Source organism: Castor canadensis, chromosome X, assembly GCF_047511655.1.
Source record: "Castor canadensis chromosome X, mCasCan1.hap1v2, whole genome shotgun sequence".
NCBI lineage: Eukaryota > Metazoa > Chordata > Mammalia > Rodentia > Castoridae > Castor > Castor canadensis.
The window spans coordinates 102,549,575-102,565,124 of NC_133405.1; the positions used below are offsets into that span (position 1 = coordinate 102,549,575).

The 15,550-nt window shown below is 38.0% G+C and overlaps 1 protein-coding gene across 1 annotated transcript in view; it reads left to right on the top strand.

The window, feature by feature from the left end:
- Efhc2 (EF-hand domain containing 2) overlaps positions 1 to 15,550 on the top strand; it is a 183,877-nt gene that overhangs the window by 79,290 nt on the left and 89,037 nt on the right. The window contains exons 4-7 of the mRNA XM_074062727.1: positions 4,013 to 4,236; positions 7,451 to 7,702; positions 10,406 to 10,522; positions 10,863 to 11,001. Of these exons, the coding sequence (XP_073918828.1) occupies positions 4,013 to 4,236; positions 7,451 to 7,702; positions 10,406 to 10,522; positions 10,863 to 11,001 (732 nt within the window). The remainder of the gene's footprint in view (positions 1 to 4,012; positions 4,237 to 7,450; positions 7,703 to 10,405; positions 10,523 to 10,862; positions 11,002 to 15,550) is intronic.

Here is a 15,550-nt window from a genome sequence, read left to right on the forward strand (position 1 = left end):
TTTTTAATATTTTATTCATTTGTTGTAATACAGGTGCTAGATTATCTATATTAAAAAATAATTCTTGTGAAACCCATGCTTCAAAGGTGACATTTTTGAAAATGGCAGTAAAACTGTAACAGTCATTTTAGTGGAGGAATATAGTGAACACAAGGAGGAATAAAAGATTCACTATCATGTCTGATCACCATTAAGGCTCTTACTATTTTTTGCATAAAAATTTACTAGACATGGTTATGACAAGGGGCAGTTTCAGTTTTATATTCATAGATCTAAGAAATGCCTGCCTCTAATCTTGGATGTGCCCTAGGTCTGCAGTGTTACTAAAATGAAATACACATACAATTAAGATAGAGGTAAAAGTTTAGAATCTTAATTCTGAAAGGTGAATTCCAAAAATCTAAGTTTAGTGGTATGAGCAAAATCTAAGGCAAGTCCCATCTGAATGATATGAAAACACATGAAATGTAAATGGATATGTGGCCACTTTGATCTCAACAATAGAAAGTTAAAGCTTACAGGGTATAGTCAGACATCTAGGCTTTTAAAAAGCAAAGAAGAGATGATATGGGCAATGTAAGTAATGTACAATAAAAGTCTAATCAGAATTGTCACTATGAACCTCCCATATCGTGAATGTATCCTAATAAAAATTCATTAAAAATATTTATGGGGCATGGTAGCCATTCTTAGCCAGAATAATTTGACTTGATGAAAGAGAGATAAAGAAGCATTATCATCTATAAAATCAAAGGTAGTTTTAAGTCTGTTCTTTAGTGTGACCACTACTATTGGGTGACTAGGTACTTCTAGATCAAGAGTTAATACCTATTTGTCACATGGAAGATTTTGTAAATAAAACCATTGATGGATGCCTACAAAAAAAAAATAACCAAAGTAAGATGAAGACAAGCTGGAAAGCAGGCACCTGACATCTGAATGTGTGTCCCACTTGGCTTTGTGGGATAATTAAGAAGACAATGTCTCAAAATTAAGGAGTAGATATGGTACTTTTGTTGTTTTTCCATTTTGTAACATTATTTTTATTTATCTACTTTTATGACTTAAGTTGCTTTTCAAGTGTGCACCAAAGACATGGCATCCTGCCCATATCTTTGATATTCTAGAACAAATGTCTGTCTGCTGTACAGTTTCTGCCATCTATCATGGAAGACTATAAACACACAAATCCCAATAAGTAGAAATTGTAATCCTCAGAGGACACAGTTGAGAGATCCCAGGAATTTATGATTGAAGGCTCTCATGTGCAACTGTACATTTCAAATGGTTCACATTGGTTTTCTGATTAATATAGGATTATGATGTTGTATTTCTTGTTAGCAAAATTTTCTTGTTTAATTTTAGACCTGCTTTCTCTTTCTAACCATGGATGGTCAGGACTTCTTTTGTTTTACCACAAAGGGCTTCCCTGACCTCTTCTGAGAAGCATTTTTTTAAAGAAGTGTAGGGGCTGAGAAAAGGACCAGTGTGGAGGCCTGAGATACAGGCTCTGGAGGGGCAGAAATCCTGAGGTGCTGTCTCTATGGGGTAGGGGTGGGGGCAGGTAACCTGCTCTGGAAATTTGCCTTTAGAACAGGGACAGGCTGCTATTTTGAAAGAGAAATTCCATCATCAATCTCTCCTTTTCCTGGCAGCTGGCAACTCTTCTATTCATTTCTATCCTATTTTGCATATGGCTCTTCCTCCTTTCTTTCATTTAAAGTGTGTGCTGTAAAGCTAGTTAAAGCTCAGTGAAAAGTATGGAAAGTAATGGAGTGTAGTTAGAGTCTGAAACCCTAAATTCAAATTTTTTTTCTGCCATTCATTAGGACATGACCTTGGGCAGGACACTTAAGCACTCTGAGCTTTTTTTTTTTCTCATCTTTAAACTGAATATTCATATTTCATGTATTATCTATCTAGAAGGACTATTGAGGATTAAATGAGTCAATGTAAATGGAAGTCTATTCTAGAATATCTATATCTATGATGATGGTTATGATTATTAAGAGCCTGGTGGGTAGTCCAGTTCTTCATACCTAGAAAAATATAGGATTCCTATTCAGAGTCTTATGAAACAAAAATTATAACTTACTTATTTGAATTTTTACAATGAAGTACAAATGTAAGATAGAATTTTTGAAGATGCTCCTCCTATTGAGTAAATCTTACACATTTAAAAAGCTGTCATGATATAAATATTTTTAAAGAGATATATAATGGTTCCTGAAAATACCTGAAATTCCCATCCTTTTATAGATGTTTAAGTATGCAATTTGTTCCAAATGTGTAATCTTGAATGATTAAATAATTTGCATACTGTTTTCAGTGGCATGAATTAAAGGATAATTGAAGTATAATTTTTTTGCAGTAAAATCGTATCATCTTTTATGTAGCACATTTAAAAATATTCTAGGCTAGTTCTAATTTTATAGTTTTATTATTTTAATTTAATGTACCAAGTAATTAAAAATTGCTGCAAAGAAAAGAAGATAAAAATGATTTTAATTTCCTCTCAACAAACTGAACAGGTAAGTGGAGTAAAAGAACAGAGCCCAACACAGTTCCTGGCACATAAAAATATTCATTAAATGTTTTTTAATGAATAAGGAGTGAATAATTTCTAAGCATTTTTAGGCTTTGAGAAAAGGCTTCATTCTCATTTTTATATAAAATAAAAAGAAGTTATGTTGACATCTTTATATTACCTCCATTCAGAGGTCACATAAGCCAATTGTTACTGAGTCATTAGCTCCTTAGGTTGCTATTTCCCTTTTCTCTTTACTCTTGGAGGGGGTTTTCAAGTCTAAGTCAGTTACAGATGTTCAGACACAATCCTCCATGGGTATCTTGCATTTCTGTACATCTTGCAATCTGAGGCACTAACTACTCTGTGTTTTGTGCTGTCTCTTCATGGGTGTTTATATATGCAAACAGCTTTGGAAAGATGAAGATTACCTCTCCAACTAGAGCAAGTGCAGATTTGTTTATAGCCTTGGTAAAAGAGGTAGTGTCTCCCCACAGAACAAAGGGCAGCTGTGCTTACTGTCCAGTCTAATAAGGCTACTTTTTACTCATTGCAGAATGTTTGGGTTCCCTAAAATCAGGGTTCCTCTCCTGCCATTGTAACCTACTGTGTATGTGGGTGTTATCTGGTCTTTATTGTGTTGTCATACCCCTCATAGGAATTGGGTCTTAGGAAACTGGTGCAAAAAATGAAGATATTTTGTTGCTACCATTACTCCTATAGAGTAATAAACTGCTCTTTGTCTCTAACCAGAAGCGAATGGGCATGATAGAGTTGTAAGTGAAAGATGTGATGAAATTGAGAATCTTTGACACGGAGTCAAAGTAAACAGAGCCAGAGTAAAACTGTGATGCTTCTAGCACCCCTCATTTGCTGGAGGTCATTGGGTGGAGGTAAATAGAAGTGGTAGAGGAAGAAGGGAGAGTAAGTTGGCAGGGGAAAGAAGATTCCATGAAGCTCAAAGCAGCCTAAAGTTATTATGCTTATCAAGCTGTAAATCACAGTGCTGGTACCTATGTACTGCAGCTTACTAGCATTTTTTTTTTACTTTTTTTCAAGCCAAGAGTATGCATTTTTATGAATGCTTTGCTGTTAGGCTTTAACGCCTTGTTTAGTTGACACATTGAGTGCTAGTGGCTCAAAGTGAGCCTGTTCTAGGAGTGGCAGAGTAGCATTTTTTGTCATTGTGTCTGTGATCCCTCCCTTTCATCTCCCATCCCTGCCCAGGTCTGAATGGTTTATTAAATACTTTCCTAACACTACTTAGGCAAATCTGATGACATGCCAGGCTGGTTTAAGAACTCTGGACCTCTGAAGTCCTGGCTTCTGTGACTCTCAGTTTGAATGTACTAATGCTGCCTCCTAGCACAAGCCTGTTGCCCACTTCCTGTTATAGGAAAGCATTTAGGGTTGTTGCTGAGGTGTATTGTAACTTCTTTCTTGTTGAACGAATGCAAAACAGTTGTATTTTGCTTCACACAACAGGGATTTTTATCCGGCGCCATCGGATTTGCCTCCCACCTCCTGATGACGATCGGTTTTATACTGTGTATCATTTCAATATCAACATAGATGTTGTCTTCTATGGTCGGACATTCAAAATTTATGATTGCGATTCTTTCACAAAAAACTTTTTGAGGAAAATAGGAATCAAAGTGAATCCTCCAGGACATCGTCCAGAAGATCCTTATATCAAGATGCGGAGAGAGGTAAGAAGTTGATGCGTCCTGAGTTCTTTTGTTCAGCACAAAAACCCTTTTGGAGAGTCAGAAAAGGGTGTTTGTACTTCTGAGGCAAATATGAAAGAGCTTTTGAGGCATCTTTAATTCAATTGTCCTATTCTTCTTTGGATTGGAGGGAAGGCTAAGTGTTGGCCTCAGAATAGGAATAAGTCCCTCATTCCCTTCCTTGCTGCCCTCCCCAACTAAATTCTTTCTGGCATTTGGAGTATTCAGTAGACACCATAGGGGTACATAGGTGGGACAATTTCTAGGAGCCCACTATTAGTTCTCTGGTCACTGACAGTGTATGAGTCAGGCCCATACTTCCTTGGCTTATCTTTGCCAGCTTTAGTTGTCTAACTCTGGGTAGGAATCTTTGCTTCAATACTACTAATTTAGTGAACCAAGCCTTTTCTCTTCCTCCTTGGGATTCCCAACTCCTCTTATAGTGGAATTGGATGTTAAAATGTTCTGGAAGAGTGAAGAGGGCCATGATTCTGATGTCTCTCCCATTATGAAAGGATGATTGTCTTCAAAGTCTGACCTTAGTTAGTCTAACAAGTAGAGCCTCAGTGATATTACTGTTGTTGTTCTGTAGTTTTAAAAATGATCCTTTGACCCAAATTTTCTGTTTTCCAGAAGAAGAATCTGAATACCCAAAAGGGGAAATATCATGTGGAAGGTCACACATTCAACTAGTCTCCTTGTTGGGACTAGAATGCAAATTTCTTGATTCTTCCCTCAGTTTTCATTATTGTCACTCATTTACCCTTTTTTATTTTTATGTATATATTTATTTATTTTTGTTTTTTTGAGACAGGGTCTTTCTGTACAGCCTAGGTTGTCCTCAAATTCAGGATCTTCCTGCTTCAGCCTCCTGAGTGCTGAAGCACTCTTTTTTTTTGTTGACATATGATTATACCCAGTAAAATACAGAGACATCATGTGTGCTTTGGATGAATCTTAACAGATGCATGTACCCATACTACATCCAAATCAAGATGTTGAACATCTCCATACCTCTAGAAAGTACTCTCATGTATTTTTCTAATTAATCCCTCTCCTCACCCAGGAACAACCACTGTTCTCATTTTCTGTCCCCAGAGATTAGTTTCATCTGAGTCTTATTGTTTTTAAAACTCATAATTCATTTCCTTGGAGAAATATACATAAAATTTAGAGTAAAATTTCCCTTGGATTCCATTTTGATCTCTCTTTAAAAACTGCATGTGAGATCATTTATCTATACCTATTTCCTAGCCCCAGCAGAATTAAGCTTTAACGTTGTGGGCAAACAACCCTCCTAAGAAGTATGTATGTTACTGATCTTAGAATATCTAATGTAAAATGCCTATGTATCAGTGTACAAAGAAACCTTTTGGTTTGGGTTCATTTTTATCCATTGCAAATATCCTGGATGATAAATATAGTCTTTAGAAACACTAGAGAGAATCTGAAAGAAATAGATCCATATGAATTGCCACCCATGCATATGGCTGCACTTACTAACAGTTGGCAGCCTATGACAGTGATTGTGCATGGTGATGTAGTATATGAAATTGCAAAGAATATTCTGAGATCTCACAGATTTATAAAAAAAAGTTTATGCCAAGAATTGAGAATAAATACCAAGAACAGCCAAGAGATGTTTTAAATAATTTCCTTTCAGAGTGGGAGAATCATTTTAGCATTTAGTCCCTTAGGGAGAAACTCTTGAATAAGTGTAGAAACCTTTGGAAAATTAGGAGCTTAATAAGAGGCTTTTATATTGACTTCTGCGTACTTAGTTCTTTAGTGTTTGCTGCCTTGAAATATACAGTTAAATTAAACAATTTAACTTAAACTGAAAAGAATCCAAATGGTGTTCAATCGATAACACATTTCTTAGCAGTCTTATAATGACAAGGAAACATTTTCTAGTAGATAAAAATAGAGATCCCATAATTTTGCTTAAATACAAGGATAAGGCTAAAGAGTCTCTAGAAAGCCATTGTAAGACTGTATCTGGAGTGACCTGGACAGATATAAAATTTCAAGAATTTACAAAAAAGATTATGTAATCCAATTTGGGTTAACATTTCCCTTGCCAATGAATCCTTCCTTACATAATAATCCTATGTGGCAGCGCCAGAGAGAATGGGGCAGTTATGCTCCAAGATCAGGCTGAGAACATGCAAATTGAGGGAAGAACTGCACCAAGAAGATTGCTTGCTCTTCCTGGGGCAGAGGACAGCTAAGGTGGGCTTCTGTGTGGACCAGAAGTTCTTAATTTGGACTGCTTCCATTTCCACTGGGCTTTTATCTCCTTGATATCTAGAGTTTTCTGAGCAAAATAAAACTGTGTATATATTTCTTCTCTTTTTACCTTCATACAAATGTGAGCAAGTAAGAAGTATAGGTAGATAAGAATTTCCAGTGAAAATACACATGATTTTTTTTTACTTGAGATGTAATTAGCATAGTAAAATGTGTAAATACTAAAGCATACAGGTCAATGAGTGTTGAAAAATATATGTAATTGAGTAACCAACATGAAAATCAAGATGTCAAATATTCTGTGCTGGAGTTGTAGCTCAGTGGTAGAGCATTTGCCTCGTATATGCAAGGCCCTGGGTTCCATCCCCAGGACTACCAAAAAAAAAAAAAAAGATGTAGACTATTTCTGTGGCCCCAGAAAATTTCCTTTGTCCCCTTTTCTGGTCAAATCCCCTACTCAGAGGCAGTTACTATTCTGACTTCTGTCACCATAGATTAGTTTAGTTTTGTCTCTTCTTAAACAATAAGTTTAAGACTTTGAGAAAAGTCAGGTTTTTTTGGTTTTCTTTGTTTGTTTATTTTTTTGCAGTGCTGCGGTTTGAACTCAGGGCCTCATGCTTGGTAGGCAGGCATTCTTATTTCTTGAGCCACTCTGGCAGCCCAAAGTCAATTTTTAAAAATATTACAGAACCATAGTTTAGTATGTTAAAATAGTGTTCAATACAATATAAAAAAACTTCCTAATGTTTGTCTGTGTTCTTAAGGTTAAAAGTGACTATAGATTATTATAGATAATATAGATTATCTGTATATTATAGTCAGTTGAAATCTTTAAACATATCATAGAATAGTCTTTTAAAAATTTATCTTTATGTTAATCAGTTGCATGCGTCTCAGAAGTGACTATAAAACCTGCAACTATTTTTGATGTTTTCTCCATTTGCAGGTATTAGAGAGTGTGGATCCCTATCGTCCCTATCAGTCCTTTGACACCCTGAGACAGTTCCTCGAGTACGATGGGAAGGTTTTACGTTTCTTCTGTCTGTGGGATGACTCAGCCTCACTGTTTGGGGACCATAGAGAACTCATCCTACATTACTTCTTGTCTGATGATACTATTGAAATCAAAGAATTGTTACACCACAACTCAGGCCGAGATGCTATGTCAGTGTTCCTCCGGAGGAGTAAGCTACCCAAGGTGAGCAGTGTACACTAAACCTCTTCCCCAAGTTTGCTTGTGGGCCAACAGACTTGAGTCATTGTTTGGAATGTTGTGTTATGAGTCTGTGATGACAGTTACCATATACTAGTACAAATATTTAGAAAATTTTCATTTTGCTCCCTCCTACTATATATCTATGAAAGTAATCCAGAGAATCAGACTTAATATTGCAACATTTTGGACTTATAACAAGTAAAGGAAAAAAGTCAAATGTAAGGGAAAGTGCCTATATATCATCAAGTTCACTGTCAGTCTTAGGAAAGTAAGGGACTCTCTAGTAAAAGAATTTATTGGTGTGGCTTTGGATGGGGCACTTGCAGCCTACTGAGGAGAGTCTGTGGTGTTGCTCTGGATTGTGAATACACGCAAACATGTACCTGCATGTACATGTACACAAACATACACACAAGTATATGCACAGTAGTGACTTCTGTGCATAGTGACTAGTTGTCAGCTTGTCACTGGCTGATGGCAGTGACAACCTTTGCTTTTTATTTATTATTACAAACAGTCGTCAGGTGGATTTCTATAAATACTTATAGTCATTTGAGAACTGTTTAACTTGGGTGCCACAGGAACAGCATAGAGGACCTGGATTAGAATTGTGGATCTTCCTCTTTTTCTTTTTTTTTTTGGGTGGTGCTGGAGTTTGAACTCAGGGCCTCACACTTGCTAGGCAGGCACTCTACCACTTGAGCCATTCCACCAGCCTTTCTGCTCTGGTTATTTTGGTGATAGGGTCTTACTTTTTGCCCAGGCCAGCCTGGACCACAATCCTCTTATAGGCTTCCTGCTATGGCTGGGATGACAGGCCATGTACCACCATGCTGAACTTTTTTATTTGTTGAAATGAGGTCTCACAAACGTTTTTACCTGGACTGGCCTGAAACCATGATCCTCCCAATCTCAGCTTACCCAGTAGCTTGGGATGAGAGGCACCTGCCACCACTGCACCCAGCTGTTGGTTAACATGGAGGTCTCACAAATGTTTTGTCAGGCTGAACTTGAACTGTAATCCTTTGCCTCCTTAGTAGCTAGGGTTACAGGCTTGAGCTATCGTCCTTGAGTTGGATAGCCTCTGGATAGCTCTGTGACCTTGGGTAAGTTACTTAACCTTTCTGAACTTATTTCCTCATCTTCAAAATGCAGTTAGCAGTACCTTTCTCCTGAGTTAACCATAAAGATTGAATGAAGTAATACAATTAAAAAAAAGAAAACACCAGCTAAGGACCTATTAATATCTATACCTATAAAAGACATATAAAAATAAGAATTTTTTCATAATTCTTTGTTACATTTTATTTCTAACTTGGATAAAACATTTTTTAACTTCATTCTAGTGTTCCTGAAAAGGTTACCCATAACTGTTATTTCTTATGCAAACAACTGCTGGTCATTTGACTCCCAGATTCTTTGAACCCACTGCCAGGACTCCTGTATTGCTTTGGAGGCAGAATTTGTTCCCAAGAGAGCTCTGAAATATGTACAACAGGTAGCCAGGAAGTGCCAGGGAAATCTGTTTTTAGAATGGCTTTGAAAAATAGGCTACATATAAGATAATGATACCCCTGATCTTTGTAGTGTGCTGGACATCAGTTGCTTCATTTTATTCATTCATTCAACACATCTCTATTGAGTACTAACTTTTGCCAGCTCTGGGGTTTCACTGAGAAGGAGAATGGATTAAGTTCTGCTATGGAGTTTAGATTCTTTGGGGGGAGAGGTACAAAAGGGATGTGTGTTCCATTGACACAGCATCCTTTGAGATAGCATGTAGTGAGTAAGTTTGTTGCAGTGAAAGAGATGAAGAAACTTGAATTCTGAGAAGATAAGTTCTTGACCCTGAGTCCTATAGCTAGTAAGTAGTGAAGAGAGAGTTTGTGTCCGAATGTGCTGTTCTAGGATTTGTGGCCTGCTTCGGCCACATCATCATAAATTTCACACATTTAGAGTTACATTTTATGCCACACAGATCAAAAAAGGTTCAGATTTCTCATCTGCAGGCATTGCTTTAGATCACTATCAATTTATTTAAGTTAAGGGATTTTCTGCAGCTCACACAACTGCTTGGAACTACCTCCAAGCAGTGGAGCAGGTATGCGGGGCTGGCTTGCTCCAGGCCACATTTTCTCTTAGAGGCTGACCCCAATCTCTTGCTCTTTCTGCGTCCTCACACTGCTTGGTCTGCCAGCAGTTATTCCACTAACAGCTCAGGATGTGGGAGGGTGCTAGGCGAAGTGAGGAAAAGAAGGCAAGGAGGCAGGGTTTCTTCCTCAGGAGGTCTGTAGTTTAGTGAAAAGATAATTGCTGACAAAAGAATTGGACCACCACAGAAAGTAGTTGATTGAACCCTATGGTAGGTGTTGGTGAGGTTTGGATTGGGAGCAGATGACAGTTCTCAGTGTGTCTGGTGGCTTGGTGGGGAACCAAGTGGATAGCTACCTATAGGATATTGGAGGGGTCAGGGGAGAGATGGGACTTTTATCAGGGACATGAAGGATGCATAGATTGTAGGTCAACCTACGGGAGTTCTGTCAGCATAGAGAGGTGGATGGACTGAGTGCCTTTCTCTAGATGGTAGAGTCATAAAATGCTTATTTCCCACAAGTGTCCCTTGATTTGCACCATGTCTGTGTTTAGAGGTCATCTGCAACACCATGTTTTGGTTTTGTTTTCCAGTATGGCCCACCTGGAGTCTATCAACCAGGCCAGTTAACTGAACGAGCAGTTCTCAATGTGTATGGTGACTTGGGAGATCAGCAGCCAGTGAATGGCTATCTGTTGGATAAACACCAGGTCAGACCCCCCGCATTTTATTACTATTTTCAGTGTGACTTTCCCAGAACCTGAACAGTGGGATGAGTGACATTGTGAATGAAATCAATAAATGTGTAAATATACGTGTTGTACTGCCATTTATCAATAATAAACATGCTTAAGTGCATATAGAAGCATATGCATTGCATGGCTATTTTCAAGCCTGGCAGTGCTAGAATAATGCTTTAGAATATTAACATTGGTTGCTTTCTTATTTGATTAAAAAATTTAGTTATAAATGATATAGTTGAAGTTTTAAAAATTTTTTTTGGAGGGGAAGGTCTGTGGTGCCAATGCTATATTCCTCTGTTTTTATTAGCTAGGAAAACAAGATCAAGAGTTTTATAAAGATAGTGACCTGTCAGTAGGAGCCACCATCAATGTGTGGGGAAGGAAAGTGCTCCTCTGCGACTGTGATGAATATACAAAGTCATATTATAAGGCTAAATATGGAATTGGTAAGTGGTATGTATACCAAGTAGAAAATACTTAAAAACTTTGACTTTTGAGTTTCAAGTGTTCAGCTCAGAACTGCTACCGTTTATTGTGCATTTGCTATATTCAAGGCATTTGTTGTCATATATATTCCTAACAGCAGTCCTCTGCAGGTAGGCTCATTATCCCCATCTTTTTGAGCTGAAGAAACCAAGCCTTAATGGCTTATTTGTCCAAGGTCATGCAGCAAGCAGAGTGAACCAAGATTTGAACTTGTCTGCCTGATTCCTGGGGATTCCGTTTCCCTTACAGCTCTCTGCCTCTCATTATGGGGTAAAAGTTTTGGTTGGACAGTTCAAAATGGAAATCTAAATGCTTTCTTTTCAGTTAATTCTTGCTTACTACAATAGATACACCTTCTTGAGATCTCTAGGGAATTCTCTTGTGCCAGTTTGCTCTACCTTTCCTGGTGAATATCAGCCAGGTTTCTAGCTTCTTTCTTCATAAATATCAATTCCATTCTAGGCAAGTTAGTTCGGTTCCAAATTAAAATAGTGATTTTAAATCATTTAATACTACAGATATTAAGTCCTTAATATCTGTAGGTCAGTGTAGCAGACTTAGAAGATCCAGAGTTGTATAAGAGGTTTATAGACTGAAAGGAACTGGAACCTACAGCATGTTATAGACTGGGGAACTGGAACTTACAGCATGTTACATGGTGTTATGAGAGTCTAGAAACAGGCAGATGTAATGTGGAACATAAAACCCAAACCCTCATTTGTTAAACTCCTACTTTGAGTCCCCTGAGGACCTTCCTTCCTAGGCCTGCTACCCAGACTGTGGCTAGGAGTTGATAGGAGTTGCTGACCTTCCAGGCTAGGGTTTGGAACAGGGGTATGAGTGGTGCCTATTCCTAGGCAGTCATCCATCAGTATATGTGGGGAATTGGTTCCAGCCCTATAACCTCCAAATCTGAGGAATGTTGAAATCCCTTATTTGAAATGGTGTAGTAATATTTCTATAGAACTTACAGTTTATTTATTTATTTGCTTGTTTTTTTTAAGACAGTATCTCACTAACTTGCTCTGGCTGGTCTTGGATTCAATCTTCCTATATAGTTGGGCCTATAGGCATGTACCACCGTGCCTGGCTGCTTTAAATCATCTTTAGATTATTTTTAATACCCAATGTAATATAAAAGCTACATAAATAGTTGTACTGCATTGTTTAGGGGACAATAACAAAAGTCTACATATGTTCAATACAGATGCAATTCCTTGGTTCCCCCTACCTCCCTAGTACTTTGAATCCATGGTTTATTGGATTTGAGGAGCATGTGGAACCCATGGATCCAGAGGGTTGCATTGTATTTCTCTCTGAACTTTGAAGCATTCATATGAACACGATCCCTGAGGGATGAGATGGAAGCCAGACTAACTATAGCTTCTTAACAGACAAGGTGTTTTATCTCTCAAATGAGAAGAGACCCACCTAAGTGTCCTGGTATCCCCATTGTGTAACATTCAAAGCCTCCTAGAAATCTATATTGTGAGAGAAGGCCTAGAAAGCACATAGAGGAATTAGAATGAAAAAGATTTATAGTTTCATTGTTTGGTTCATTAAGATAATTTGTTTCACTGCATCTGCATGCCTAGTTAGTGAAAATGTGTGACCTCTATTGGACCAAACTGGTGGCCTCTTCTTATTTAAATTCTAAAATTGGTCCTCTTTAGTGGACACATTTGAGCTTCTTTGCTTTGCGAACTGTAGACGAGAGGTAGCCAGGAATATGCAGGTGGCAGCTGCTGTGCAGAAGCTGCTCTAGTGGCCCTTAGATCATTGGGGAGAAGACTTTGCCCTTTAATAAATGTAGATGTAGGTTTAGAATCAATAAATCTTTTATTAAGATTAAAATTTTTTATTTTTATGTTTTTATTTATTCATATGCACGTACATTGTTTAGGCCATTTCTCCCCCTTGTCCCCTGCCCCTTCCCCCACCCCCTCCCCATCCCCTCCCTCTCCCCTCAATCCCCCCTTCCAGGCAGAACATGAGCTGCCCTCTTCTCCAATTTTGTTGAAGAGAAGAAATAAGCAATAATAAGAAAGATATAGCATTTTTCCTAGTTTGACATAAGGATAGCTATACAGAGAGATTCCTAGCATTGCTTCCATGCACGTGTGTATTACAACCCAAATTGATTGCTCTCTACCTGACCTCTTCACTACTTCCCAGTCACCTTCCTGTAGTGACCTCTGTTGTTTTAAAGTTTCTATATTAACTCCTCTACAGTGGGCACATCAAACACTTTCAAATTTTGAGTTTCCTACCTTTCCTTATTCCTCATGTATGTGTTCTCCCCTTACAGTGTGACCCAAGTCCAATAATATTACTGCATTTGTTTTAGTTCTAAAGTCTGCATATGAGGGAGAACATATGATGTTTGGCCTTTTGAGCCTGGCTAACTTCACTTAAGATGATGTTTTCCAATTCCATCCATTTACTTGCAAATGACAAGATTTCATTCTTCTTCATGGCTGAGTAAAATTCCATTGTGTATAAATACCACATTTTCTTGATCCATTCATCAGTAGTGGGGCATCATGGCTGTTGCCATAACTTGGCTATTGTGAATAGTGCTGCAATAAACATGGGTGTGCAGGTGCCTCTGGAGTAACCTGAGTCCCATTCCTTTGGGTATATCCCCAGGAGTGGGATTGCTGGATCATATGGCAGATCTAGGTTTAATTTTTTAAGAAGCCTCCATATTGTTTTCCAGAGTGGTTGTAATAGCTCGCATTCCCACCAGCAGCATATGAGGATTCATTTTTCCCCACATCCTCGCCAACACCTGTTGCTGGTGGTGTTTTTGATGATAGCTCTTCTAACAGGGGTAAGGTGGAATCTTAGTGTGGTTTTGATTTGCATTTCCTTTATGGCCAAAGATGGTGAGCATTTTTTCATGTGTTTTTTGACCCTTTGGATTTCTTCCTTTGAAAAAGTTCTGTTTCGTTCAGTTGCCAATTTCTTTATCAGTTCATTGATTTGGGGGTGGTTTAGTTTTTTGAGCTCCCCGTATATTCTGGTTATCAGTCCTTTCTCTGATGTATAGCTAGCAAATATTTTTTCCCACTCCGTGGGTGGTCTCTTCAGTTTAGAGACCATTTCTTTTGTTGTGCAGAAGCTTTTTAATTTCATGTAGTCCCATTTGTCTATCCTTTCTCTTAGTTGCTGAGCTGCTGGGGTTCTATTGAGGAAGTCCTTGCCCGTACCTATTGCTTCTAGAGTATTCCCTGCTCTTTTCTGTACTAGATTCAGAGTTTCAGGTTTGATATTAAGGTGCTTAATCCACTTTGAGTTTTCTGCTGGCAGATAACCACTTTTCCCAGGAACATTTGTTGAAGAGAATGTCTATTCTCCATTGTATGTTTTTGGTGCCTTTGTTAAAAATAAGGTGGGCATAGCTGTGCAGATTCATATCCGAGTTCTCTATTCTGTTCCACTGGTTTTCATATCTGTTTTTGTGCCAGTACCATGCTGTTTTTATTGCTATTGCTCTGTAATATAATTTGAAGTCAGATATCGTGATACCTCCAGCATTGCTCTTTTTACTGAGTATTGCCTTGGCTGTTCGTGGTCTCTTGTGTTTCCAAATGAACTTTATGGTAGATTTTTCAATCTCTGTGATGAATGTCATTGGGATTTTGATGGGAATTGCATTGAACATGTAGATTGCTTTTGGTAGTATAGCCATTTTTACTATGTTGATTCTATCAATCTATGAGCATGGGAGATCTTTCCACCTTCTGCAGTCTTCCTCTGTCTCTTACTTCAAGGGTTTGCAGTTCTCCTTGTAGAGGTCATTCAAATCCTTTGTTAAGTTTACTCCTAGGTATTTGATTTTTTGGGGGGGCTATTGTAAATGGAATTGTATTCCTATATTCTTTCTCAGTTTGTTCATTGTTGGTGTATAGAAAGGCTACTGATTTTTGTAGGTTGATTTTGTATCCTGCTACATTGCTGAAGCTATTTATGGTGTCTAGGAGTCTTTGGCTGGAGTTTGTTGAGTCTTTGAGGTATAGGATCATGTCACCTTCAAATAGGGATATTTTGACTGTTCCTTTACCTATTTGTATTCCTTTTATTCTTCTTGCCCAATTGCTCTAGCTAGGAATTCCAGGACTATGTTGAACAGGAGTAGGCAGAGTGGGCATCCTTGCCTCGTTCCTGATTTTAGGGGAAATTGTTTCAGTTTTTCTCCATTAAATTTGTCATATGTAGCCTTTATAATGTTGAGGTGCACTCCTTCTATTCCTAGTTTTCTTAGAGCTTTTATCATGAAGTGGTGTTGAATCTTATCAAAAGCTTTTTCTGCATCTATTGAGATGATCAAGTGGTTTTCATCTTTGCTTCTATTAATGTGCTGTATTACATTTATAGATTTGTGTATGTTGAACCACCCCTGCATCCCTGGGATGAAGCTGACATGGTCATGGTAAATGATTTTTCTGATATGTTGTTGGATTTGGGTTGCCATTATTTTATTGAGGATTTTTGCATCAGTGTTCA